At 38.0% G+C, this 27036-nt stretch overlaps 2 protein-coding genes across 4 annotated transcripts; both read left to right on the top strand.

Moving 5' to 3' along the window:
* Nucleotides 1-1475: 1475 nt before the first annotated feature.
* On the top strand, nucleotides 1476-16750 carry LOC137962263 (myosin-8-like). Of its 2 annotated transcripts, XM_068809030.1 has the most exons (39): nucleotides 1476-1924; nucleotides 3543-3671; nucleotides 3869-4012; nucleotides 4692-4837; nucleotides 4927-5083; nucleotides 5184-5242; nucleotides 5334-5493; nucleotides 5795-5944; nucleotides 6041-6177; nucleotides 6267-6413; nucleotides 6672-6773; nucleotides 7575-7632; nucleotides 7731-7832; nucleotides 8136-8173; nucleotides 8270-8396; nucleotides 8497-8664; nucleotides 8744-8875; nucleotides 8981-9090; nucleotides 9188-9248; nucleotides 9350-9527; nucleotides 9639-9844; nucleotides 10006-10125; nucleotides 10700-10798; nucleotides 11187-11399; nucleotides 11517-11656; nucleotides 11831-11942; nucleotides 12032-12079; nucleotides 12159-12233; nucleotides 12362-12532; nucleotides 12619-12774; nucleotides 12905-13078; nucleotides 14026-14157; nucleotides 14238-14308; nucleotides 14399-14498; nucleotides 14628-14684; nucleotides 15500-15556; nucleotides 15635-15715; nucleotides 16247-16329; nucleotides 16431-16750. In XM_068809030.1, exons 1-39 carry the CDS (start codon nucleotides 1922-1924, stop codon nucleotides 16543-16545), a joined length of 4518 nt encoding a protein of 1505 aa, XP_068665131.1. In that variant the 5' UTR covers nucleotides 1476-1921; the 3' UTR covers nucleotides 16546-16750. The 2 variants fall into 2 exon arrangements, with proteins under 2 accessions (XP_068665131.1, XP_068665130.1); XM_068809029.1 differs by lacking the exon at nucleotides 1476-1924 and having other exon boundaries at nucleotides 3537-3671.
* Nucleotides 16751-18209: 1459 nt separating this feature from the next.
* On the top strand, nucleotides 18210-26203 carry LOC137962806 (uncharacterized). 2 transcript variants are annotated; one of them, XM_068809888.1, is made up of 9 exons: nucleotides 18210-18390; nucleotides 18823-21700; nucleotides 21789-21875; nucleotides 22923-23075; nucleotides 23231-23394; nucleotides 23578-23725; nucleotides 23931-24053; nucleotides 24126-24213; nucleotides 25701-26203. In XM_068809888.1, exons 2-9 carry the CDS (start codon nucleotides 19094-19096, stop codon nucleotides 25892-25894), a joined length of 3564 nt encoding a protein of 1187 aa, XP_068665989.1. In that variant the 5' UTR covers nucleotides 18210-18390; nucleotides 18823-19093; the 3' UTR covers nucleotides 25895-26203. The 2 variants fall into 2 exon arrangements, with proteins under 2 accessions (XP_068665989.1, XP_068665988.1); XM_068809887.1 differs by having other exon boundaries at nucleotides 18210-18704.
* The last annotated feature ends 833 nt before the right edge of the window (nucleotides 26204-27036 follow it).

The raw sequence follows: 27036 nt of genomic DNA, 5'->3' as shown, positions 1-27036 counted from the left end.
GCCGAAATCCATCTCCGCCGATCATCCACGTCACATCTTCCCAAATCCAACGGTCCATTTTCCGCCCGTAGACCTCGAAATTGGAATCCGTATCCCAACAGCCACCCTCGCTCTCTTCTCGACATTAACCGTGCTGACGCCCTCCGACATCGCGACGCGCTAAAAGACGTGCGTCGAACGAGTCTTCGACAGCTGAAGGTCGCTTGAACGTCGTCACCGTCAGTGGGACCCGCAGCTCTTGATCCCTTCCGATCCGTTATCCTGCACCGTGCGATTCCAGTTACGTGTTCGATTAGAAAAAGACTCACGAGATTTTTGTGGAACTTCTCCCTGTGACGGTGCAGATCTGGTGTAAGGATAAACCATTTTGGCTCAGACGTAATACGTCAACGCGGAAATGCTTCATTGTATTAATTTACTAATCTACCCTTACCCGTTCCGATCCACCTCATTTGACTCATTCTTTAAAAAAAATTAAAGCTCTTGATTTCTTGTTCAGTTCTTCTCTGCTGAAAATATTTTCTTGTCGTACGGTGGGAGTCCCCTTTAAAAAGTAAAAACCATTCAAGTTTCGATTCTCTTTACTCCCAACTGTTTCTGGGTAACGGCCAAAGAGGGTGTTGCCGATGACGAACAATTCTTTCCTCCAGTTATCTGTGGAGTGACAAATGTGTCCTTTTCCTCCATTGAAGCTGGATGAAGCTTGCAAGCCAAATCTTTTACCTTCGGTTTCCTGCCCAATCCACCCCACTGAAAGCAAAGACTGGAAAATGGATGAAACAGTGTACAGGGTGATGCGCCGCATTGCTTAGGCCAGAAGATAGAATAAATAAAGAATAACCATCTTTCGTTCAATTCACCATCTTGTTTGGTTTTGGTATCAAAACCTTTCTGGTCGAAAACCAACGGTGCTGCTGCCTGCTGTTCAAAGATCTCAGTTCATTCGACACGTTATCCAGGCGACGGAGGTGTGGAGAGCTCATTGTGAAAGAAGCCCAGGAGAAGCCGGATCCTGAGCCCACGTCATCGATCGAACATCATCTCAATCTGGGAATCAATTATGCCTCGATTGACGCAGTAAAATAACTATGCAATGATGATGCATCATCTGGTCCCCGGTTTTGGGGGCAGTCATGTTAGTGGACCCGGATACGCGCAGCACATGCTTCTCACGTTAATAGTTTGTTAGCGTTTAAAAGTGAGTTGAATTAACCTAAAATTAAATTGTTAACGAATGGTGAGTTAGTGGTAAGTAGCTAAAATAAATGAAGAGTCAATGGCAAAACCGGAAACGCTTTGTCGCCGTACAGGCTACCAGCCGGGATAATTTTCTTGCACTTTTTCAGTTTTTTTTTTAATAAATGGAAAGAGGGCATCCGGTGGCAATTGCCTTAACAATTAAGGACATTTACGGAAAATGCCTAATTTAAAATTAATTACGTCTGTGTTTTTGTTTTGGTCTGGGAGGCGGAGAAAGGGTGAAAAGGTTGCAGCAGGGTTTTGGTCTTCACACAGGCCGGTTTACGGCGATCGGACTGGTGGGGGATTGAAGCTGAGACTCTGCAACATTTTCCATTTGAACAGCGCAAGAGGCGTAAATCTGTAGAAAATCGATAGAATCAAGTTGTAGAAGGAATATTAGGAAATTTAAGGGAAAGGGAGAGGGTAGCCCTCCGGCCGGTGTACATTATTCTGGAAGAAGATATAGAATATACTAAATAGAAAAACAGAGAGGCTCTCTTGGTCGCCTTTCTCTCTCTTTCTCCTCGCCAGCATTGTTTCTTGGCAAAGCAAGGGAATTTAGCAGGGAGGACTACATCTTGCGAAATTGCAGAGGTTATGAGTTGCAATCTTTGGGGCAAACGGGTTGATTTACGGCGGATCACGTTGTGGCGGCAGTTCTGATCAGATCGAATTCGAAATGGTATGGTTTGCTTGAGTTTTTTGGCTCATTTTTGTTTTGTTTTGGCTCATTTTATATGTTCTTTTCCTCGGGATGGATTGGTGCAATTTTGAGGTAAATGCAACCGATTTTATAGTGTTACCCATCCGGTTTAGTAATTTGTTCGTCGTGTGTGTTGGAGACTGATTGGGTGTCTTTCTACTTGCACCAATTTGGTTCATGAAGATAAAATATCCTCTTTCTTATTTTCATATTAGTTGGACATTGTTAACAAGCCATGAGATAGATCAGGTCGAGCTAAGTGATTTAGTTCGATTTTTGTCTTCAATCAGATTGATGCAACATTGTCTTTGTTCTCGATGATAGTTCCTGTATTTCTATGTTTTTTGCTTTTTTTACTTTTTACTTCCGTCTTGTGTTATCAAAATCCTTGAATATTCTACGATCGACTGATTTAATAAATCACAAATGATTTTAATAAATCGTTTCCAAGCTGTTATGGATGCTGCTGGCAGCTTTTATTTTATTTTATTTTATTGAGAAAGAGTGCTTTCTGCGGGCAGCTTTCCATTCGTGAATTATGATTCATGCCATTTTATCTGACTGACATTTTTCCTTTTCTCATTCCTTGACTACTCAATTCTGTTTTTTCTCTTATTGGTGATAATCTTCACTCGGTGTGTAGTATACGGGGAGTAGATTAGACACCCGAAGCGACTATTTTATGTACCTCTTAACCTTTTTTGTTCGTTTGGTCTTAAAATGATGGGATATGTTATTATTCTTAAAGAAGAAATAGGGTTTAAGATCCTCCACCTGATAAATGGATCAAATTGAATGTTGGCAGTATCTCAAGAGGTACCACGAGCTAGCAGGTGGTAGAGATACAACCTGGGATTGCATGAGAAGATTCTTGTTTTCTCCTCTGCTTTCTTTTGTATGGATGATTCCACAGAGGCCAAGTCAGAGCCTGTTAGAAGTATCGAAGATATTAGTGCTCAAACACATTGTCCTGGATTGAGATGCCAATGGAACCAATCATCTGCGTCATTCCTTGGGCAGAAACAGAGCTTCCTCACAGCAGTGTGTTGACTGAGACTTACTTCCCATTGTGTCCTACTCCTTTTTCTCGTGCATGTCTGCCCCCTTGTATAAGTCTGATATCATGAATGTATAATGTCCCCAAATTTGACTTACTGTGTGAATTTTAGGATCATTAGACGTATGTATTAGGCATGACTCCTTTTTCAAATTACTGGAGGACTTTTTTTTTGTGTCTACCCATAAAGTTCATCAATAGTTAATTATTTTACTATATAAGTTATAGTTGTGTTCAGTTTCAGATAAATCAAACCCTGGTGATCCTTTATGCGCAGATTTTATTGGAAATGTTCTCAATTGGGAAAAATAAGAGTTTATATCTACTCTGTTCATCTTGTTTCAATTATAAACATGTGCTTGTCAAATTGTAGATTCTTCTTCACTATCTTGAGATCTGTTAAAAGATGTATCTGTAGGTTATAGTAGTTCTCCTTGACCCTTCACTTCTTTATGTTCACAAAAACTTAAGGCTACTTACAAAAACTCGAGGGAAGTTGTTATTATCTTACTTATTTGGTTGGCATGGCGAAATATGCAGACCACTCAGCTCAATATAGTGGTAGGCGCTCAGGTTTGGGTGGAGGATCCAGAGGTTGCCTGGATAGATGGAGAGATTTTGGAGGTCAATGGTGAAGATGTCAAGATCCAGTGTACAAATGAAAAGACAGTATGTTGTTTGCTATGTTCCTTGTCCTGTGTTCATAGTCTGAAGTATGTCATTTATTATATAGGGAGTAAAGCTGTGGATGTTATCCATTACTACTGCTTTATTTTTGTATTCATAAATAATGTTTCTAAGTCTCCATTTTCCTTTGGTGGAAGCTCTTATAGTATTCATGGCAAATGATTATTGTTTGCCTGCAGGTCGTTGCTCATGCTTCCAAAATTTGTGCTAAAGATACTGAGGTACCACCTTGTGGGGTGGATGATATGACAAAATTAGCTTATTTGCATGAGCCAGGACTTTTACAGAATCTGAGATCAAGATATGACATGAATGAAATATATGTAAGTCTTTTCCTTGTGAATATAATTCATAGAGAGTTGGCATTCACATCCTGTAAGGCAGTGGTGGCATTATGGAAACCCCACATGATATGCATCACATGTTTGGCGTGCAATGTCTGTAAACTTCTGTAACACATCACTGTCTGCAGCTTAGGCTTTACATGACATCCATAATGTCCCCCAAATTCAAGACATGTTGGACATTACAAGTAATGTGATGATGCCATTTACTATTATGTGCTACTACAGCATTCTGAAAGTGGGAATATGGTAATTGGGAATATGATTGACTGATCTAGGTAAATTTGTCCTAACACAATTTTAATCAGAAACGAGGTCCATGATCTTGTGGAAGATCTGCCAATGTCTCCAAGGCAGCTTGATTTCCTCTTCACTCCAGCTTATTATAACTGGAGTCACCTTTTATCCAAAGAGGCCCACTAATTGAGCTTTTATGGATTAAGATGCTTCGCCGAAGGGATATGATATTTGTTTTTTTGTATTAAATGCTCTTATTTTTTGAAAAAAGTTATTTATGCATTTTGGATTGCATTTGAACTGTAAGTCCTGCCATTAAAAAAAAAAGTCGAACTGTAAGCCCTAGGTTGAACTTAGTATTTGCTCTTAGTTTTTTTTTTTTTTTATTTTGTCTTCTGATGGACCTAAAACTGCATCTCAGACATACACTGGAAATATTTTGATTGCGGTGAATCCTTTTAGAAGACTACCTCACCTATATGACAGTCACATGATGGAACAATATAAAGGGGCAGCTTTGGGCGAGCTGAATCCTCATCCTTTTGCCATTGCAGATGCTGCATATAGGTATTCTTTTACCCTGTAATTGCAAGTAATTCAAGATTGATAGATACTTTTGGATAACTGGGAAAAGAAAATTATGCCTGTGATTGCAGATTGATGATTAATGAAGGAATAAGTCAATCAATTCTAGTTAGTGGTGAAAGTGGGGCAGGTAAGACAGAAAGCACAAAAATGCTAATGCGCTACCTGGCTTACATGGGTGGAAGAGCAGTTTCTGAGGGCCGAACTGTGGAGCAACAAGTCCTGGAAGTCAGTTTTTATCAAATTTCCCTTAAAAATCATGTCATTCTAACTCTTTTTAAGTAGTTTTATTAGTGAAACTCCAAATTGTTCATTTTCCACATTGCAGTCCAATCCAGTTCTGGAAGCATTTGGAAATGCCAAAACTGTCAGAAACAATAACTCGAGGTGTAGTGTTTCAGAGTTCATGTTTTGATTTTTTTCTGCTTTCCTTTTTTCTTTAAATTCTGTTGTTTAACATTTTTCTTAATTGATGCAGCCGTTTTGGAAAGTTTGTTGAGATTCAGTTTGACCAGAGGCGAAGGATTTCTGGAGCTGCCATCAGAACTTACTTGCTCGAAAGATCCCGTGTTTGTCAAGTGTCTGATCCAGAGAGAAATTACCATTGTTTCTATATGCTTTGTGCTGCACCAACAGAGGTTGGTTCCTCTGAATTGTTTCTTTTCTGCTTTGTATTACACTCGTTCTGTGGTTTAGAGGTTCTGCTAGGGTACAAAGCATGTGATTTTTCCCATTTTCAAGGTACTTTGTTCAGTCGCCAGACTAAAATTAACTGGAGACAGCAATTGAAGCTTTTAAATTTGTTAAAACTAGGTCTAGGTCCATCCCAAAATTGAAACTAATAAGTACATGACTTTTCCTCATGTTAGCCCCTGTGAGATTATTCTCCCTTAAAAAATTACAAGAAAAGCCTCTCATGTATTATTTTGCTGCTGACAGGATATTGAGAAGTACAAATTGGGAAATCCACGAACTTTTCATTATCTAAATCAGTCAAATTGCTATGAACTTGATGAGATAGATGATGCTAAAGAATATCAAGCTACAAGGAGGGCAATGGAAGTTGTAGGAATCAGTTATGAGGACCAGGTACAACTTTTGTTTAACTCAAAGAAAGTTGCCACTTTTTGCTGTTGTTAAGTCTGACTAGCACACTCACACACTCTTTTTTTTTTTGTTGCTCAGGATGCTATTTTTCGAGTTGTGGCTGCTATTCTTCATTTAGGAAATATTGAATTTGCAAAGGGGACAGAAAATGATTCTTCGGAGCCGAAAGATGAAAAGTCCTGCTTCCATCTTAAGACTGCTGCTGAGCTTTTCATGTAAATGCCCATTTCATTTAATGTTTTGTCCTCTTCCAGTGTGTTTCATGTTCAAATGTGTAATTCCAGTTCCCTTGAACTTTGTACAGGTGTGATGAGAAGGCTCTAGAAGATTCCTTGTGCAAGCGAGTGATTGTTACACGTGATGAGAGCATTACAAAAAATCTTGACCCAGAAGCTGCAACTTTAAGTAGAGATGCTTTGGCAAAAATTGTATATTCACGATTATTTGACTGGTACGATTATCTTGGGGTCTTCTCCCTGCTATTTATTTTCATTATTCGATTGAACTTCCTAATATTTTAAAAAGAAATTGGTATGCTCAGCTTTTCCTTTGAGATATTACCATGAGGGTATTTATTCTCTGTTGGATTTGCTTATTTTGAAGATGTTTTGGATCTGTTTTTTTTTTTTTTTTTTTTTTGTTTTGATTCATTTTGAATCTGCTCCTCTTGGGTTTGACTTAACTGTTCAATTCCTCAACCTTGTTGCAGGCTTGTAAACAAAATAAACTCTTCAATTGGTCAGGATCCTGATTCAAAAGTCTTAATAGGAGTGCTGGATATTTATGGTTTTGAGAGTTTCAAGACAAACAGGTGCTTAACTGGTACGCTTTTTGTGTTCATCATTTTATGAGGTCAAGTTCTTCCCAAACTGCATGGAAACCCTGTGCTTTTATGTCAGGGGAAGTGTACTTCACCCATAGTAAAGGGAGATATGGCTTTCTGTAGCAAGAACAATGGAATGAGATCTTATTCAGCTGTTTCTAGAACAATGGAATTAAATCTCAAATAGCAATAACGTGGTTTATAAGATAAACCAAGGTTCATGTGATTACTTCAAATAAGCTTTGCTATGTTACATGACTAGAATATATGGTATATTGGTAAACATTCTTCTATTTTAATCTCCTTGTTAAGGTAACCAAAATTTTGGCAAATGTCCCATACTATTGATTGTGAAACATGAGTAAACACAAAAGCCATGTCTATTCCTCTGCTAGAGAGTTGGCTGGTGTCTGGACATTGTTCCAACTTCCAAGAGATGCTCATATCTTGTTTGAAGCACAGAATCGTCATAGAGACTTGTGGAAAATCGACATTCTTTAGACTTCTCATGGAGGCCTATCTGCTTAAACAAGTCATATTCAGAGTCTTAGCTGGAATTTCAGGAATCAGCCAAACAGTATGCTATATTTGGTTCTCTTGATCCGCAGTGCCTAATGTTCTATTTTCCTTGCAAATCTTGCTGAACCTTTAAAGAAGTCTATATGCTTTTTGTGAGCATTTTTGGGAATTAAATCATTTTTTAGTATCAATTATGGTAGTTACCATGATATGTTTTAGACATGTGACTTGTTCTCAGATTCATTCCATTTGTGGTTTGGTCCTGTGCAGTTTTGAGCAGTTTTGCATCAATCTGACCAATGAGAAACTTCAGCAGCATTTCAATCAGGTTTTCCTGAATTCCTTTTTGTTTCTTGATGAGGTCCTGTGATGATGTAACACAACTTAAGAGTACACTGATACATACTTATGTCTTACATGAAACAGCATGTTTTTAAAATGGAGCAAGAAGAATATACAAAAGAGGAAATCGATTGGAGCTATATCGACTTCGTTGATAACCAAGATGTTTTAGATCTAATTGAAAAGGTGCACTTTTTTCTTTTTTTTTTCTTCTGTGTTGGAATAGTAGTTGAGCGTCCTAGTGATTTATTTTTCATGAAGAAGTAGCTGTTCAATGTATCATGTTAAGAGTTGGGATGATTCAGTGAACACCTGTTCATACAGCAATACTAGCATGTGAAGCTGTTTTGATTGCTAAATATATAATATGTGTGTGTGTGTGTGTGTGTGTGTGTGTGTGTGTAGATCATAGAGGCCACCTGATTGTTAAGTGTGGTTCTGAATGTAGTTCATGTTTTCTTTCCTAATGATTCCTTTCATTTCCTGCAGAAGCCTGGCGGAATAATTGCACTTCTGGATGAAGCTTGGTAGTTCAGCTTTGCAATATAGAACTCAACAATTGATGCTTTTCTCTTTTATAATTTTTTTGCTAAGAGATGGATTTGTCTTTTCTTTGTTTGTAGTATGTTTCCACGTTCAACGCATGAAACATTTTCCCAAAAGCTATACCAGACTTTTAAGAACCACAGGCGCTTTAGCAAGCCAAAATTGGCACGCACTGACTTCACTATTTCTCATTATGCTGGCGATGTAAGTCCCTTCTGTCCAGAGCTGCACCTTCTTATTATATAAAATTCCTGTGTCAAAATTTTGAATGCATTCTCACTTAGAAATAGTTAATATTTTGCAGGTCACTTACCAAACAGAGTTATTCCTGGACAAGAACAAAGACTATGTTGTTGCTGAGCACCAAGCACTCTTGAGTGCTTCAAAGTGTTCCTTTGTGTCCAGTCTTTTTCCACCAGTGGAGGATGCAGCAAAAGCAACTAAATTTGCATCAATAGGCGCAAGGTTTAAGGTCAGTTACTGTTGTTCTTCCAGTTGGCTTAGATGTCACTCTACTTTACATCATTAAACCATTTCTTGTGTCCATGCAGCAACAACTGCAATCTCTGTTAGAGACTCTGAGTGCCACTGAGCCACACTATATTCGTTGTGTAAAACCTAATAATCTTTTGAAGCCAGCAATTTTTGAAAATTATAATGTTCTACAACAGCTCCGATGTGGGGTAAGAGGGTTCTTATCTATGTTATTCAGGATTGCATCTTGGTTTTGCTGTGTGGCTTTTGCTCATAGTCCTATTGGTCATAACTTCCCGTTCATCTAACAATAGGGTGTCATGGAGGCAATAAGGATAAGCTGTGCAGGTTACCCAACAAGACGTACATTTGTGGAATTTGTCGACCGTTTTGGGATCCTTGCTCCTGAAGTTTTGGATGGAAGGTAGCTGAGTGACATTGGTTTTCAGCATTTAGAACCACTACCTAAATGCTATTTGACTCTTTTTTTGAAGTTATTTTTTTTTTCTTCTCGATATCAGCTGTGATGAGGTCACTGCTGCTAGAAGGTTGCTAGAGAAGGCTGGTCTTAGAGGCTATCAGGTAATTGCTTGGAATGGTATCAAAGCCAATTTGTAGGGAGTAATATGTTGTATAAAAGTGGAATCAGTTGAGTTGTCTGATCATTAGACTTGAATCTGCAGATAGGTAAAACAAAGGTGTTTCTTCGGGCTGGTCAGATGGCTGAATTAGATGGCCGAAGGAGTGAAGTTTTGGGAAGATCAGCTGCCATCATCCAAAGAAAAGTTCGTTCCCATTTGGCCCGCAAAATGTTTGTTTTGTTGCGGAGATCTACAATACAGATTCAAGCTGTATGCAGAGGTATCTTACATTTTAAAGTTTGTTATAGGAGATTCATGTATTGTTGGATATGAACTTTCACTTCTTTCTTCCTTCTACTTGTACATGCGTTCATATTATCTCTAATTTCAGGACAACTCGTACGTAAACTTTATGAGGATATGCGGAGAGAAGCTGCCTGTCTCAGGATCCAAAAAGATCTACGTATGCATCTTGCAAGAAAAGCTTACAACCAATTGCTTTCTTCTGCTGTTACAATTCAATCTGGTTTGCGTGGGACGGCTGCTCGTAATGAGTTGAAGTCCAGGCGTCAAACTAAAACTGCAACTATTATCCAGGTAGAGCTTGTTTATGGATAAATTCATAATTTTCTGTTTTAGGGGTTAAACTGTTGGATCACAATGGGCAACCAACATTTTTTAGCAGTATTTGTAATGGTTCACTTATATGAGGTTATCTTCCTATCCACTTTAATGAGTACTCAAATTCTTTATGCCAGAGTTGGTGCCGCCAATACTTGGCTCGTTTACACTACATGAGGTTAAAGAAAGCTGCAATCACCACACAATGTGCATGGAGAGGAAGAGTGGCAAGAAAAGAGCTACGCAAACTTAAGATGGTAAGATCATTTTTTTTTATATTGGACTCTATACCATGGTGTTCCGACCCTTCTATTCTAGGCTAGTCCATGACCTGACCCGACTCAGGCCATCCAACTCAGTTTACCAGGTGTCTCAATACGCCCCTTGCACCCTCAGATACTTGGAGCCCAGGTCTCATATAAGGAACTACTGCCACCCCTTTCCCCCTGTTGGCATTACTAAAGGCTAATGGTTTAATTAAAACATGGTTCCTTAGTATTGGCTCCGTTTCTGAAAGAAAGGAAATATATATCTTTGATTTGCTTAGGGAACACAAGCAACACCAGTCTAACATTACTGTTTTCCAGATCCTTCTGGCATCTAACTTCTTTAACAAGTTCAGTACGTTTTTAGCATTTCAGATTTTACATTTAGTTCGTTATTTAGAAAAGCTTTTTCAAAAAATAATTTGGAGACCCCTAAACCCATATCTCATGAGTCAACCTATTCTTTGGTCAAGTAATTCAACTTCGTACCAATTTAAAGATAGTTCATAGGTTATTTGAAGATTGATTTATTTTAAGCATAATACTATACCTGCCTTGCTTGCAGACGGCACGAGAAACGGGTGCTCTCCAAGCTGCTAAAAATAAACTGGAGAAGCAGGTCGAGGAACTTACATGGCGACTTCAGCTGGAGAAACGCATGAGGGTAAGCTTTTTACAGAGTTTGAGAAAATGCTGAAAGTTTTTGTCTATTACTCAAGAGAAAATTTTGACACTGCAAATTAAAATTTTACATGCTAATGAGTTTGTGTCATGCAGTCTAAGTTTCTTTATCGGACATCTGAGGCTCATAGGTTGCATATTGCTAGTTGGGAATTGTCTTTTGTATTACTTCAACTATCTTTCTTCAGAAAACTATGCCTACTTCTCTTTTATTTTCTATATCCAGTAATTGGTATTATTTGGCTACTTTTTTTTTATTTGTACATCCAGTAATTGGTGTTACTCAACTACTTTTCTTTTATTTTCTATATCTTGTAATTGGTGTTATTCGATCTCAGTTGCTTGTTTGATGCATCTTGTTGTCTTTATAGTCTGATATGGAGGAAAGCAAAACTCAAGAAAATGCAAAACTGCAATCTTCTTTGCAAGAGATTCAACTCCAGTTCAAAGAAACCAAGGCTTTATTGATAAAGGAAAGAGAGGCTGCCAAACGGGCTGCAGAAATAGTTCCCGTAATACAGGAGGTCCCAATTGTTGATACTGCAATGCTGGAGAAGCTTACTTCTGAAAATGAAAAACTCAAGGTGAGATTACTCACTTGACTATATTCAGCTGAAAACTGTAGATGAGCTTAAATATAGTTTTTATATGCTACATACTTTTGTATGTTTATGGTCTTTTTTCTACGTAACCTGTCATAGGCTATGGTGAGTTCTCTGGAGAAAAAGATTGATGAAACAGAGAAGAAATTTGAAGAGACACAGAGGATCAGTGAAGAAAGACTGAAGCAAGCTGAGGATGCTGAGAATAAGATAATTCAGTTGAAGACTGCAATGCAGAGGTTCTCATTTTTTTTCTGTTAACTATAAAAATATATTTTGATTTAATTTAATGAAGAATCCTGCTCTCTCAGCTCGAGTATACCAGGTTCTCTGTTGATGCACTTGTTAATTTGTCAGTGGACAAGACCCTTACTTTTTTGGCAGTGAAAATTCATTCATTTATTGTTTGTCAGGCTCGAAGAAAAACTGTCTGACTTGGAAACTGAAGATCAAATCCTCCGTCAACAAGTGTTAAATTCACCGGTAAAACCCATGTCAGAGCATTTGTTAATTGTCAGTGCTAAGGTATTTGTGCTTCTGGAAGATTTTCCTGTTGTTCTGTATAATTTGCTTTTAGTTCTTTATTTTAATGTGTTTCTGTTTTCTTTTGGCAGACTTTAGAGAATGGTCACCATGAGGTTGAAGAGCATAAAGACAAAAGTGTAGGTCAATGGATGCATTCATCTTTGCTTGCATCTATGAGTTGTTATTATCCTCTCTGAGTCCTTATATTGTCTCCAGGAACCGCAATCTGCAAGAAAGAGTGATGCTGAATCTGAGGGCAAATTGAGGAGATCTCTTGTAGAGAAGCAACATGTATGTTCTTACAATTACTCTTATGGACAAAGAATCTGTTGAAAAACAATTTGCTCATTGGATGCATAATGATTTGTCCAATTTAGCCTAAATTCTGCCAGCTAATATGGAGATTCTTTCTCTTGCAGGAAAGTGTTGATTCTCTCATAAAATGTGTGTTGCAAAATCTTGGATTCAGTCATGGAAAGCCAGTTGCAGCAATCACCATTTATAAGTGTCTTATCCATTGGAAATCCTTTGAGGCTGAAAGAACTAGTGTTTTTGATCGCCTTATTCAGATGATAGGTTCTGCAATAGAGGTAACTGGGCTTTTCCTTATAGTGTGTGATACCTATTGAAACTCAACTGCTACTGTATTTTGAGTAAAGCATCATCCTTTATGCAGGATCAGGACAACAATGACCATATGGCTTACTGGCTATCAAATACATCTTCTTTACTTTTCTTACTTCAAAGGAGTTTAAAAGCAGCGGGGGGAGCTGGATCATCCCCCCGCAGAAAACCACCTCCTCCAACGTCCCTATTTGGCCGGATGACTCAAGTAGGCTTTCGTGCCCTTTTCTTAGCTTCTTTTTTTATGTTATTTGTTGAGTTTGATAGGCTTTTTGGGGTTATGATTCAAGAATATGAATTGCTTGAAAGCATAAATGCTTATACATTTTTTTTCTCAGGGATTCCGTTCTTCTGCGAATCTTGGGGGACTTGATGTTGTACGCCAAGTTGAGGCAAAATACCCAGCTCTGCTTTTCAAGCAGCAGCTTACAGCATATGTGGAGAAAATCTATGGAATTATTCGTGACAACTTGAAGAAGGACTTGCAAACATCACTGAATCATTGTATACAGGTAGGTTTATAGTTTTTTTTTTTTTTTTTTTTCAAATGATGCTGAATTTTATTATGAGAGCTCAAACGAGCAGATTGGTAATCTTTCTTTCCTTTGTTTTTAGAGGTTATCTTTGTGAAGATTAAGTTGCATGTTGGATGGTTCTTGCTGTAAATATTCCTTTTAGCTTTCTTTCAAACCATTGAAATTAGGTGTTGATTTTTTATCTTTATTTTTTTATTGTTATTATTATTATTATTATTATTACTGTATTATTATTATTACTATTACTAATAACTATTGTTACTCTTATTATAATTATTTGTGGCTAAGAGAAGAGAACCCATTGGAAAAGATTAAAAATGGTGAAAATCTCACAGTAGCAAGGATTCGAAAACAACAAGAAATTAGGAAAAAACAATGTCAAGCTGGGGCAGTGTAATTGTGCACAAGAAGTTGTTTATGGGTACCCTGATGTGGGCACCTCACAATTGAGTCACATGAGCTAGTGGTTTGGTTCCAAGGTTGACAATGATGCTTGGGATTTTTTTCTTTTTCTTTATTTTTTCAAATATGCAGAATCTCGAAATTCCAAATTACTTTATTTTTTCTAACTGTAGCACAATAAGTTCGACGCTAGATCCTTAACCACGGGAAACCAAAAGGAAAGAAACAGTGGCGCATGGTAAATGATAATTCAATATTGGTTTGGTATCAGTTCAAAAACCGGGGATAACTTATAGCTTGACATAGTATCCAAGATTGTTGTGCTTGAGTGGTTCTTGCTTGTAAATGCATTAGCCATGCCGGTGAGTTGCATGGATACTTCCAAAGTAGCTTGCTCCTCTTTGCAGTTTTATCATCATTTTATACTGGAAGTTTGATTCTTACCACTGAATGCAGATATTAACTAAACAAACTTTTTAAAGTTCGTTGTCTTTATTAATGTTTGTTTTACATCATTACAGGCCCCAAGAACAACAAGGGCAAGTGTGCTTAGATCGTCTGGACGATCCTTTGGTAATAACTCTGTAAACAGTCACTGGCAAAACATTATCGAAACCCTCAATACTCTTTTGAAAACATTTCAGGAGAATTATGTGAGTTTCTCTTCTTGTTTAACTTTCAGCGACACTTCACTATTTATAGGGGAAGACACTAATAATTATTTGTGTTTCAGGTTCCTTCAATTCTTGTCCAGAAGATCTTTACTCAGGTTTTTTCATATATCAATATGCAACTCTTTAATAGGTAAAGCTGCTATTCAACTCTGATGCCTCTCTCTAGTTCATGCTGCATGACAGCTTACTATTAGTTTTCTTTTTCTTGTACATGTACCAGTCTTCTCCTGCGTCGTGAGTGCTGTAGCTTCACCAATGGGGAGTATGTTAAGGCTGGCCTGGCTGAATTAGAGCTATGGTGTGCTCGAGCAAAAGAAGAGGTACATTCTCTTTGACAATTATAGAGAAAGAAGCGATCTCATATATCATGTTTAGATCCTCATTGTTCACAAGGTCTATAGTTACACTGTGATACATCCATTTACTAAATCTGGCAATGTATCTTGCAGTATGCTGGCTCATCTTGGGATGAACTTAAACATATAAGACAAGCTGTTGGATTTTTGGTATGTAAAAAATCGTTTTTTAGTTTTGCTGGCAATTCTATGTACGTTTTATATTAGATGTCTTGTGCAATTGTGTCAATCTTGAGTTGTGGAAGATTATTTGGTTGTAGGCTAATTAGTCATTTTGGAGGCCATCACATAACAGATAAAAGATTACTGACTTAAGATCAATATTTACACCTGTTGTGTATCCACGGAGAAACTGTTTTGTGCCAGGTGCTAACATTCATGTATCTTCCTGTTTGTGGGTTATGGTAATTGTTGTGTCTTTGGACTTGTGGGGGAAATATTTGACCAGTTTACTACCAAACTCATCTGTCTTTGCTTGAGGCATGATTTTACCAGTTCTTGTCCTTTAATCTAGGGGCTTGTTAATTAGCCTCAAAATATTGTTACAGTAGATATTGTCGATTCCAGATCACATGGGGCATTCTTATACATTGAAACTTTGGAACTATTTGTTTGTAATGAAGTTAATTATACTTGACAGAGGATCCTGGTTTTGCATTGTGAATTTGGTGGTAGGCACTGGATTTAGTATATACAATGTCTCTGTTCTCCGAAGGGAACTTAATATGGTAGAACAAAATTATGTTCCACTGTTCATCAGAAAAAGAAAATAAAATTGTTTCCAGTTGGCTTTTAGCAGGTACTGAGAATGTTGTGAACCCATGGACTTGTTTGCCTGAAGCCTGAGCATGTTTATGAGTGTTGAAGTGATTAGCAAACAGGAATTATTCAAATTTATGGCATCCAATGGAATTGTGCTTGAGTATTTAGTTTATTTGATGCCCCTGTGCTATTTGCTTTTACAGGTAATACACCAGAAATCAAGAATCTCTTATGATGATATCACGAATGACCTTTGTCCGGTATATCTCTGTGTGTGTGTCTGTGTGTGTGTATCGTTATAGATGTACCCTGAAACTATATCATTTTGCCATCTGCAGGTGCTCAGTGCACAACAGCTTTATAGAATATGTACGCAGTATTGGGATGAAAATTATGGCACTCAAAGTGTATCTACAAATGTAAGCCACTGGGGTCGTACCGATTTCTCTCTCATGCTTGCTTGTGCATGTTCTTGTTCACATCCTACCTATGATTGTTAGCTTTTGAAGCTACTGTCATCTTTTCCATTCATGCAAATATTTATCATTCATCTGTTGAAAAAGCATGTGTCATTCACGATCAACACGAGAATACCTCATAAGCTCTTATACAGCTGGTTGTGCTTCAACACAATTTTTTCCTAGAATCTTCATATCTTTACATTTTACCCCTAGTTAGTGCTGTTCCATAAATGTATCTGTTTAAAGAAAAAAACCATATTTTCAGTTCTTTTCATTTGGTTTGCTCACTATAGAGGAATACCTTACTTTTTTTTCTACTTCTACCCTTGCTATTTTTCCACTTCACTTACTGGCATTGATACTATTTTTTTGCTAGGTTTAGTTAATTTATACATACTGTTCTCTGAAGTCATGTCCTCTTGAACCTGCACACAGTTCCTATCTGTACTGCATACTGAAAGATGCAGCATTCTTATATTATTCTGGCAGGTGATTGCTAGCATGAGAATATTGATGACGGAAGACTCCAATGATGCTGCGAGCAATTCATTTTTGTTGGATGACAACTCCAGGTAATGAATTAAAATACATGTATGTTGTGCGTTAGTCTCCATTGACATTTTCTTTGAGAAGATATTCAACCTGATGAATGTTTGATGCCCTCCTGCTGCAGCATTCCGTTCTCGGTTGATGACCTATCTAATTCTCTGCAAGAGAAGGACTTCAATGATGTGAAACCTGCAGAGCAGCTCCTTGAGAATCCAGCCTTCCAGTTTTTACAAGAGTGAGGCTGTGACACCAACCAGGGGCTGTCTTTTTTTGTATTCCACCGCAAGGTTGTCGATTTTATGCGGTTAATGTAAATCCATCCCATTTTTCTCCAATATTTCACCAATATTCAGGTACCTAGTTGTAAAATTATTCTTTTCTTCATTTAGATTTGTAAAATGTCCTTAGTGATAGTCTATATGGGGCAAGGAGATGCTCTTACCCCTTGATGCAGTGTGGTTTGTTTTTTCTTCATTTTTCTAGAATAACATTAGTGGGGGCAGTATTCTTTGTAGGTCATAGTCAGACGGGTTAAAGTTGATTGAGATGGAGGGTCCATTCCCATCCTCCCCATTTTCATTGTACAGCAAGAAATATATGAACACGTGTTTACAGGAAGTTGTATGAATTTAATGGAGTGAATTTTGTAAGAAGAAAAACATTGCAGTTTCTTTGTCATTCTAAGATTGTTATGACTGAGCTTAATGTCTATACTTCTATGCTTACGTGAGGAACTTGTTTTTAACGTCTTCGATACTCACAAAAAGGTTTGTTGGGGTTTAGTTTTTGCGTGTTTCATCTTTGCCCGTTGCCCCTGCCCTGTTGCAGGTACTGTGTACCTAATCTAGGGATTAGCAGAAACATCTGTCCCTGAACCATAAAAGTTAACGCATTTTATTGACTTCACTTTTTTTTTTTTTTACTGTCAATTGAGCTTTTATCTCCTCTGTTCAACGTTCGTGAAGGAAGAGAAGAATACATAACTGTGAACTTCGACGATTAATTAAATGATCTCAACGTCTGATCATTTATTTAGTTTATCTCTGAACCTTTGGAAGTGTGAGCCACTGAATCTGAGAAAGGTGTTAGATATTCCCGATGAAATTTCTCGTGGAGTAAATGATGAAGCCCACAAGGGTGTGAGTGCTCTTCCATGTGGATTTCAGTGTTTTATTAGGTGCCGAAAAGGCTGAATACGCTTATAGAATTAACAAGCACGCCGACGGTCTTACAGGGGCAGCTCGTACTGAACAGCATTGACAGGCGACTCACTTCAAAGACGATCAGTCTTCATCTGGATCTATATCGATATGGGAAGTTGGGACCGATTCAAGATTCTGGTATGGTTAGAGCCTAGAGGAGAGATGGCCCTCCACTTATGAGATTTTCTGGCCCAGATACCAGGTCAATCTGCTAATTCTACATAGCAGCAGCATTGGAGAATGAAAGTCTTCGAGAAATGAGATTTGTCCCTTCTAATCACCCGAAAAAAGTAAATTAAACCAGTTAATAGAGGGCAATAGTCCTCTAATTGGAGGGACTAATTTCATGTGCAAATCTTGATATCAAGTCCATACTGAATGGAGTCCCCATGGTTGGGTCTTTGAATGGATTCACGTGCATCCCATCCTGCGTGCCATGTTAAAACCAAATAATTTTGACCTTTTTTTCTAATCCTTAAAAAGAGATATTTAAAATAAAAAATAAAAAATATGCCCACATCAGATTGCGATGGCCGATGAGTGAAGACAGGGGATGAGGGGATGCAAAATAAATAAAATATTAAAATATTAAAAAAATATAAAATAATAAAAGACTAAAATTAAGTAAAAATTTTTATTATTATTATTTTCAGAGTTTCAGTTAGTGGTTTCCTTTCTTAGTGCCGCCTTCTTCTCATTGGCGTCGCTCTCCCACGCCCCAGGTTGAAGTTCCCAGCCGTAAGCATCGGTCCTCCCTTCTATCAATCCAAATTCCACAAAAATCCAAAAGTCCAACCTCGTCTTTCTTGCTCCTTTTCAAATGGTTCACTTCTGAAATTCGTAGTTCTACTTATCTTTTCGTAGGATCGTCATAAACAGCAGGTACTTTGTCGGCTTTTCCTTTTCAAATTTGCTTCTTCAAAATATTTCGGTCCGTCCGGATTTTTTAGGACTGACGTCGGTTAATTCTCCATTGTGGATCCCTTATTCCTTAACACTTTTTCGCTGCTTGTGAGATCTTCTCCTCTTTGGAATTGAGAGAGGACTACAAGTTCTCCAAATTCCATTTTCATTTTTCTAGTCGTTTGATCCGACGGTTACCTGAGTTTGCCTCAATTTTATCCTGTTGAAATATCACCGGATGTACCAATGCCATTCAAATGTTTCGTGATTTCTGCTCTGCTATTGTTTTGCGGGTACGTGGCGATTCCGCTGTTTCCCTTTTTACAAAATTTACGTGATTTCAAATAGTCAATGATCCTGCCGCAATTTAGAAGAATTTGTTCTGAACTTGAGACGTTATTGATTTTGCAGATGATGTATTGGGTCGATCCCGCTCGAATTAATCTCACGCTTGTTACGTTCGTTGGTTTGGGTCAATTTGATAGCCTTTTTAGGTGGAAATTACTATCTTGAAGCTGAAAACTCTGATAATTTTGGCTGTTCTTGGTATCTGTTTCGTTTTTATAGAAGCTATGGGAGTATTGCTTAAGTTCCGTAGAATTTTAACATCGAGGAGCGGCATGGAAACTAGGGCTCCTGCCAGCCACGCAGTGTTAATGCATAGTTGCTGACTAGCCAAGAAATGTATCGAGGGGTTTCAAACGAGATACCCGGTCCTTCGGACCACAGGACTGCACAAGACTCGTTCTTTGCCGTGGGAAATCATGTGAATAACTTCTCTCTGCAGACAGGTGAGGAATTTTCACTGGATTTCCTTAAGGATCGCATCCCTTCAAGGATAACGGATAGAGGTCATGATCATTTAGTGGGAGCACTTGGTTTCAATCAGAATCCTCACCCAGGCTATGAGGATTTCTCACATTTTGGACACAGTGGAGCAGGTGCAGTACATTGTTCTGATGTTCCAACTTGCTCAGGAGCAGCAGGTCCAGCTTTGTGGGTTGGTGAAAAGGGTTGTTCTAATAAACAAAATCTCAGCAGAAAATTATCCAATAATTGTTTGGAAGAAACTAATGTTGATCTTGGTTATTCAACCAGTGAATCAGGAAAGTCAGATAGTTCTTGCAAATTAAAGCTCCTATGCAGCTTTGGAGGGAAGATTTTGCCTCGGCCAAGTGATGGGAAACTTAGATATGTAGGTGGTCAAACTCGGATCATAAGCATTCGAGAGAATCTCCTGTTAAAGGAGCTTATGAAGAAAACCCTAGCGATATGCTGTCAACCACATATGATCAAATACCAGCTTCCTGGAGAGGATCTCGATGCCCTAATATCAATCTCCTCAGATGAGGATCTTCTAAATATGATGGAAGAATATCAAGGACTGTTGGAGGTTGATGGGTCTCATAGACTTCGGATTTTCCTTATCTCAGAAAATGAACCTGAAGCCTTTGATTCAAGAGAATCACAAAACAACTCCGAGTACAATTATGTGGTTGCTGTTAATGGAATACTTAGTCCACGTAAAAGCTCAAGTGGGCACAGCTTGGCTAGCCAAGTTGGCCATATTCTAGATAGTGCTCTCAGCTTTCAGAGAGACTCCTCTTCTCCTTTGTATCCTTTGGAGGCTAATGATCTGACTGGAATGTTCTCTGTTTCCCCACCTCAGTTTCTTATCAATGCTAGGTCTTCTCCCACCCATTCTCCTCCGATCTCACCTGTTCATATTCATCAAGCAAACTCTCGAAATGCTCTAAAGCAGGCTTATGAGGATCAGTTCTGTCATGCAAGTTGTAACAATAATAGTACCTTTGTGACCGTTCAGAAACCAGACTGTTATATTTTAGATTCTGATTGTCATCAACATGGGGAAATGGGAGTTCATCAAGCTAATAGACAGATGGATGCAAGCTCACCAATTAATTCTCGGGCAGCACATTTCCACACCCGGACACGCAGCAGGGAGTTTGTCCCTTTCACTCTTGGGCGTGTTGGTAGTGACATGGAGGGGTATTCTTTTCCTGAAAAACCTTTGCTTAGCGAAAGGACATTCCACTCTGAGAAATTTCCAAGGGAGATGGAATATTCCCTGGGTCAATTAGAATCCAATGATCCAAATGGGTCTTGCCGGGGCATGCCACATGTGCTTTCAGATTCCCTTCTGCAAGAGCAAGGTGCCAGGACTGCTTATTATTTGCAACAAGAAACTCCTGAAAATGTACAGTTCGCCTTTTCTACAGGCTTATCACCTTTACTGCAGAATTATGAACAAAGGGCTATCCAATCTGAAAAGCATGCTAAAATTTTGGACCCATTTGTTCAACATCCTGTGTATTCAGACCCAAATGATACATTTAACCATAGTATACCCTATACTGAGGCATGTGGAATTGAAAAGAAGGCTAGAGGAACCACTATCCAGCAACAGAACCATGACCAAAATTTTGGAAGTGCAACTGAGACACATGAGAGGGATGACAGAGAAACGAAGAACCATAACCCTATTGCACCTTCTGCCTATTTAAGCAGATTATCTGGCATTGACCGTCATCCCATGAATGGTTCTGGCATGCATGTACCGGCAGACATGCTTCCCATCTCACCTGTTGCTTTTGACACTCGTGTAAATTTTCATGAGGATCAGCCATCTAACTTTCAGGTGGAGATGACCACAAATGAGTTTCCTGGCTTTAGGGAAGGAACAATTGGTGATCAGCTGCACAGGTCAGGAGACCTATTTAGTGGCAATATGAAAAACGAGGCCACTGTTGCATCTCTGTCCTCTTTTCCTTTGTCCAAAAATACTCTCGGTATTGTTAGCACAGGCAATACAAAGGATGGCCAAGAATTCAGGCCTGTTAATTCAGTTAACTTGTCCCCACATCCTCCAAATCCTGGTGACTCGAACACAGATATTTCAACCTCTTGGTCCTTATTTCAAAATCAGGTGATGGATGAAACACCCAGAAGAGAAGCTTCTCTTCATGATCAGAACCATGTGAAATTTCTGTCTCCAATGGTTGCAGCTGTCAGCTTGGAGGGAATTTATTATGACCTTTCTGAGGCAAAACATGCAAATTCAGTCCAGGCTGGGCCCATATATGGTTCTGGTGAGAAAATTCAGGTCATTATTGAAGATGTAACTAATAATATGCCTTCTGGTGTCCGCCCTCTCTCTTCTCTTGTACCTCATGCAGATCTCAAGACAATTGACGATGAACTGAACAATACCATTTCTTCGTCAAAAGTCATTATTGCAGAAAGCTCATCTCCAGAAACTCTATCTGAGGTGATTACTATAATTATTTGAACTATACGTGATGTTTAAATTTCTTTAATTTTGCTTTTCCTTGTCTGAATGCTGGTACTTGTACCAGGATGCTAGAATTGAGGAAAGGGAAGCTGATGAATCTATTAGTGATGCTGCAATAGCGGAAATGGAAGCTGGAATCTATGGTCTGCAGGTTAGAAAATAAGTGTCATGGTTTGCACTACATTTGGATTTGAGATCCCTCATTTCCTGTTTTTCAAATTTGTTCGTTTGTTGAAGTATATTTATCTTACCATCAGCAAAAGTTAGCATTAATTCCTGCAAGGTTACATTATTTATTGAGGGTAAGGAGGCTGGACTCAAGTCTGGCCAACCTTAGGTACACCCAACTTTTTTTCTTGTAAAAAGCAACACCATTTACAAGAGTGCATTTATTTTACTATATTTATTTTACAATGTCATTATCTCTATTTGATCATTAAAATCAATAAAAATAAAAAAAAAACTCAAATGAACATGAATCATACATGGCATGAGAAATAGATGTAGAATAAAAACAAATCTAAGTTTTAAGGCATTTGTTTTAAGTTTGATAGTTAAATTAAAATTGGGTGCACCAGCTTAGATGAATTTAGGTCCATACTCCTTTTTACTTATTAATATTATCCTATTATCATTCAGAAAGGACAAAAACATAAAGTTCAAAAAGTCTGTAAAGATCATGCAGGTATTGTTATAGGTTACATGAAAAAGAAATACAAAAAATTAGTTATCTCATTCATAATGCATTATTACTACTATTATTTTTATGTTGAGAAAAAAATGTAAATATTGATATTAACTTGTAACGCATTCTGATTGCTGCTGTTTTTGTTGTCATCATCAGTGTTAGTTTTACTGTGTCGTATATCAGAAGATGGATGAGATTTCTCCTCTGTAATTTTGCATGTACATTGGATAAACTTGGTATCAATCAACTGTGAAGACAACTAAATAAGAATAGTGCTTGGGTATTCTTCTATTTGATTCACTATTCTGGACTTGAATGCTTGGGTATTCTTCTATTTTCACTATTCTGGACTTGAACTTTTGAGTCAAGGTGTGGAACCAGATGCTAACCACAGGGCAAAGGTCCAAGTCCCATTTCCTTGCGCATAGCTAGACACATTCCATCGTTTTACCTACATGGAAGATATTTCCTATTTGTATCTAGCTGAATGTTTCAAACACTGATGCACAGATAATAAAGAATGCTGATCTGGAGGAACTTCGGGAACTAGGCTCTGGTACATTTGGTACAGTTTATCATGGGAAGTGGCGAGGTACTGATGTTGCCATTAAACGGATAAAAAAAAGCTGCTTTGCAGGGCGATTATCTGAACAAGATCGATTGGTGGGTCTATATACAAATCTTTTACCAATTCCCCTGTTTGTCTGTATTTTCTTTTTGAGATAAACCATTTGTGTAATTGGATACCTATCTATAAAGCCAACCTGATGTAAAAATAGTTCCACTAGTTGGTATTGTAACTCATCTCGTCTCTGCAGACAAAGGACTTTTGGAGGGAAGCACAGATTCTGTCTAAGCTTCACCATCCGAATGTAGTAGCTTTCTATGGGGTGGTTCCGGATGGTGCTGGTGGGACATTAGCTACTGTGACTGAATTCATGGTAAATGGGTCTCTCAGACATGTACTTGTACGGAAAGACAAGTAAGTTAACTGAATTTTTTCCCTTTTTTATTCTCTAATGTAAAATTTAAAATCTTTTACTTCATTGTTCTCTTGGGTATTTAAATCCTTTTATTACTGAAATCTTCTTTTTGTTTTTTCCTTCATTATGCTCGTGTAACATTTGAAAATCCTGTAATTTATGGGATCTGCTTTTTCTTTCAGGGCTCTTGATCGTCGAAAAAGGCTTATAATTGCCATGGATGCAGCTTTTGGAATGGAATACTTACACTCAAAAAGCATTGTTCATTTTGATCTGAAATGTGACAATTTGCTTGTCAATATGAGGGATTCCCAGCGACCAATATGCAAGGTAATTTTCGTCTCATTTTAATCAATCTTATATGGAAGCAAGTTTCTCTACTAAAAAATTATCAAAATAGAGTTTTACAGCACAAATAGGGTTTTTAATGTATCTTTAGTCAAGCCCATGGGTTCTTGCATGTCTATGGTAACCATTTTTAAACAAACTCAAAAAGTTATAGATGTGATGGAAGGACTGTTAATTGCATTTTCAGGTTGGAGATTTTGGGTTATCAAGAATTAAGCGCAATACTCTGGTTTCGGGAGGTGTAAGAGGAACCCTTCCATGGATGGCTCCAGAACTATTGAATGGTAGTAGCAGCCGTGTCTCTGAGAAGGTGAGCCTATTCTCTGCTTTTGATTGGTTATAGTAGCAATGATATTAACCCTAGCGTACTGGCTTTTAATAGGTTGATGTGTTCTCATTTGGAATTGCAATGTGGGAGATCCTTACAGGAGAGGAACCTTATGCTAATATGCATTGTGGTGCAATCATAGGTAAGACTGTTGCTCTAACATTTTGTGATTGAGATCATATCCATGCTCCGGATTCAGAATGTAGACTTGACTAGTGACAACGGCACCATGACTGTATGTGGGTTGTAGTGCTTTTAAAAATGAGCCAAACATCTTGTTTATGGTCTACTAAAATTTCGTAGGAATTCTTAGAAGCAATGAAAAATGAATAAGATAGTTTATTAATTAGAACGATCCTGTAATAAGATGGCACTAGTTGTAGATTGAATTTATCAACTAGTATCTTGATGTGTATTGGACATTGGACTCAATGGCAACATGGGGGGTTCTATTGTGGACTTTTGGCTTCTCGTCTCGTCCAGGTACTGGTTCAATATTCAAATAAAAAATAAAAAAATGCCTCTATGCTAGAAGACCTTGTTGCTAATTTTGCCCTCTTAAGAAATAATCTTGAATTGCAACTTACCAAATAAACTCACCCTTGGAAGGTAGGTGGGGAAGAATTGCCTCTTGTATTCTAGGTGATTCCTGCCTGAGTCCAGCCTTCAGACCCCAGCAACTTGTTAGATCCATCTCGAAATTTCGAGAGTTGAGTCAATTCCTGAGTCCGAGTTAGGAAAACATGCAAACAATATTAACCCTTTGTATTAAGCAATTTTTCTTATGCTAGGAGAACTAGTTACTATTAACAAATTAGTCATTTACAAAAACTTATTTTGTTGTTGTTTGAAAGGTGGTGATTTTTTAGCCAAATGGCAAACAAAACTTGGTGGTGTTGAAATTTGGATTTTATTAGTCATATTTTCAGTAGATTTGTAAGCAGGTAATATTTTCTTTGAATGTTGAAACACATTACCCTGGTGAGTTTATTAAGCCCAACGCTGATCAATTGTTTGCTCATATTATGATAGCTTGATGTTGGTCATTCATTTTCCTCTCTGAGTTCTAGTGTATAGAATCTCATGAAACATAGAACCAACTTGTTTATACTGTTCTCTTTATGTAATTTTAATATTAATGATAATAATAGTAACAGTAGTATCATTTCAAAAAAAAAAAAAAATAGTAGCAGTAGTAGTAAATATTAATAGAGTATAGTAGTAGGAGCTGTATTTATTACTAAAATAAAGAATTCCTTAAAGGATAGTACTTTGATGAAATTCTCTTTGAGCATACTTTTTTCATTAGATTTTGTTATTTTACTTGTATTTTCTTTCTTACCACTACGTCTTAAGAATTACTACAACAGGGATATGCATTTACTTTGACATATTTATGCAATGGTATAAAAGAAAGAGGGGATGGTTAGGGGACAACTTGACCTTCTCTGTCTTTTCTCACTCGATATCTTTCTCACATTCATTCTTCTTTCTCACTGTTTTCCTTCTCTTTTTTACTCTGATTCCCAAATCCTAGCAAGTACCTTATCTCACAACTTTCTATTCTTCTCTTTTCTTGGTTGGCTCTATGTTATAGATGTTAATTTTCCTTTTGTCTGAACAATGAAGGGGGGATAGTGAACAACACTCTGAGACCACCTATTCCAGAACGTTGTGACCCTGACTGGAAAAAGCTCATGGAAGAGTGTTGGTCACCAGATCCTTCAGCTCGTCCATCATTCTCTGAGATTGCTTGCAGGCTGCGCTCGATGTCCATGGCCCTACAAGCTAAAGGACACAGTCCAACTGCAAACAGGTCATAGTTATTCCCAAATTTTGGGTTCAAACATACGGCTTCATAGTGAAGATGTGTTTTCGCAGGACATACTACTTCCCTGGAGACAGTTAAATCTGCTACCTCTTGGGTAGAAAATACTAGCATCTGAATATAGCTTTTGTACAAATAAGAAAAGAAGAGAGTAAACCGTCCTACCTATTGGTTATTTGGTTTTGCTAATTGTCTATTATTTTATTCTTTTCCATCGAACCATATCTGTAAAGAATGCGGCATACGACAAGCTTCCGCTCTGTATATTCTTTCTTGACAATTCACTCTCCTGTAACTTGCTCAATTTCCTGTTCTGGTCTTCAACAGAACAGAGCAGATCTGTTTTTCTTAAGAGGGCATCTCTCTGAGAAAAAGGTTTGCAGCCAACCACTGGATCTGACTTCTGCTTTCTAACTATGGGTGCCATTGCACAGTGCGCACATCACAAGGAAAATTGTGAGCTGGGGGTTTCTTTGTGTAACCTGTAGCCGGGTACATTTGTGTTGAAAAAAAGGGGTTGACACCATCCTAGTTTTTTACTTCCAAGAAGTGACAAACCAGACTTCATCAAGCTAATCTCATTTACCAGCCTAGAAGTTTGGTTAGCGTTAATAACCATTGTTGCTCCATGGTCCATCGTAAAATCTGAAATCCAAAACCTAGGAGTCGGAAAAGAGGTAGGGTATATATAACCTGAATCCGTGAAGAAGAGTTGAACTCTGATTATATGAACTAACAGTGATCAAAATGAACAGCATAAACCAGACAAATCAGCTCAACTTCAGAGGTTTTACTCGAGACAACGCTAGCCTTTAAATTAACCACAGAGAATGTTGCAAAAGAAACAGATCAGCAGATAATCCAAAAGAAACGATAGAAGTGAAGTTTCAAAACAACTATATATTAATCATTACTCGTTTTTCTGCTACTATATGCGTACATAGTAGCCCTCCCATGTCATGAACCACATGTTGCAGGATTTCAAGTTCATTCATGTAGATCCTTACCAACGCCATAATGCTAAATGTTGAAGATCAGAAAGCTATCAGCCGCAATGCAATGGAAAGAAAGGACACGAAAACCTCTTGTCCACTCCATATCAAATCCGAGAGAAATGCGATGTAATGCTTTTCTCAA

Source organism: Aristolochia californica, unplaced genomic scaffold, assembly GCF_029961685.1.
Source record: "Aristolochia californica isolate CCGP_79_NKW_82.1479 unplaced genomic scaffold, dmAriCali1.0.hap1 SCAF_4, whole genome shotgun sequence".
NCBI classification, from domain to species: domain Eukaryota; kingdom Viridiplantae; phylum Streptophyta; class Magnoliopsida; order Piperales; family Aristolochiaceae; genus Aristolochia; species Aristolochia californica.
The sequence above is the reverse complement of the archived record's forward strand: the minus strand, read 5'-3'. Positions and strand labels throughout refer to the sequence as shown.

What these genes read in the sequence shown, in the direction of transcription:
- LOC137962263 (XM_068809029.1), top strand. Translation starts at nt 3,537, where the DNA reads ATGCAGACCACTCAGCTCAATATAGTGGTAGGCGCTCAGGTTTGGGTG. An exon ending in GATTCAAGCTGTATGCAGAG is followed by an intron (nt 9,528 to 9,638) that starts GTATCTTACATT and finishes CTCTAATTTCAG; the next exon opens with GACAACTCGTACGTAAACTT. An exon ending in AAACTGCAACTATTATCCAG is followed by an intron (nt 9,845 to 10,005) that starts GTAGAGCTTGTT and finishes TCTTTATGCCAG; the next exon opens with AGTTGGTGCCGCCAATACTT.
- LOC137962806 (XM_068809888.1), top strand. Translation starts at nt 19,094, where the DNA reads ATGTATCGAGGGGTTTCAAACGAGATACCCGGTCCTTCGGACCACAGG. An exon ending in TATCTGAACAAGATCGATTG is followed by an intron (nt 23,076 to 23,230) that starts GTGGGTCTATAT and finishes TCGTCTCTGCAG; the next exon opens with ACAAAGGACTTTTGGAGGGA. An exon ending in GCAGCCGTGTCTCTGAGAAG is followed by an intron (nt 24,054 to 24,125) that starts GTGAGCCTATTC and finishes GGCTTTTAATAG; the next exon opens with GTTGATGTGTTCTCATTTGG.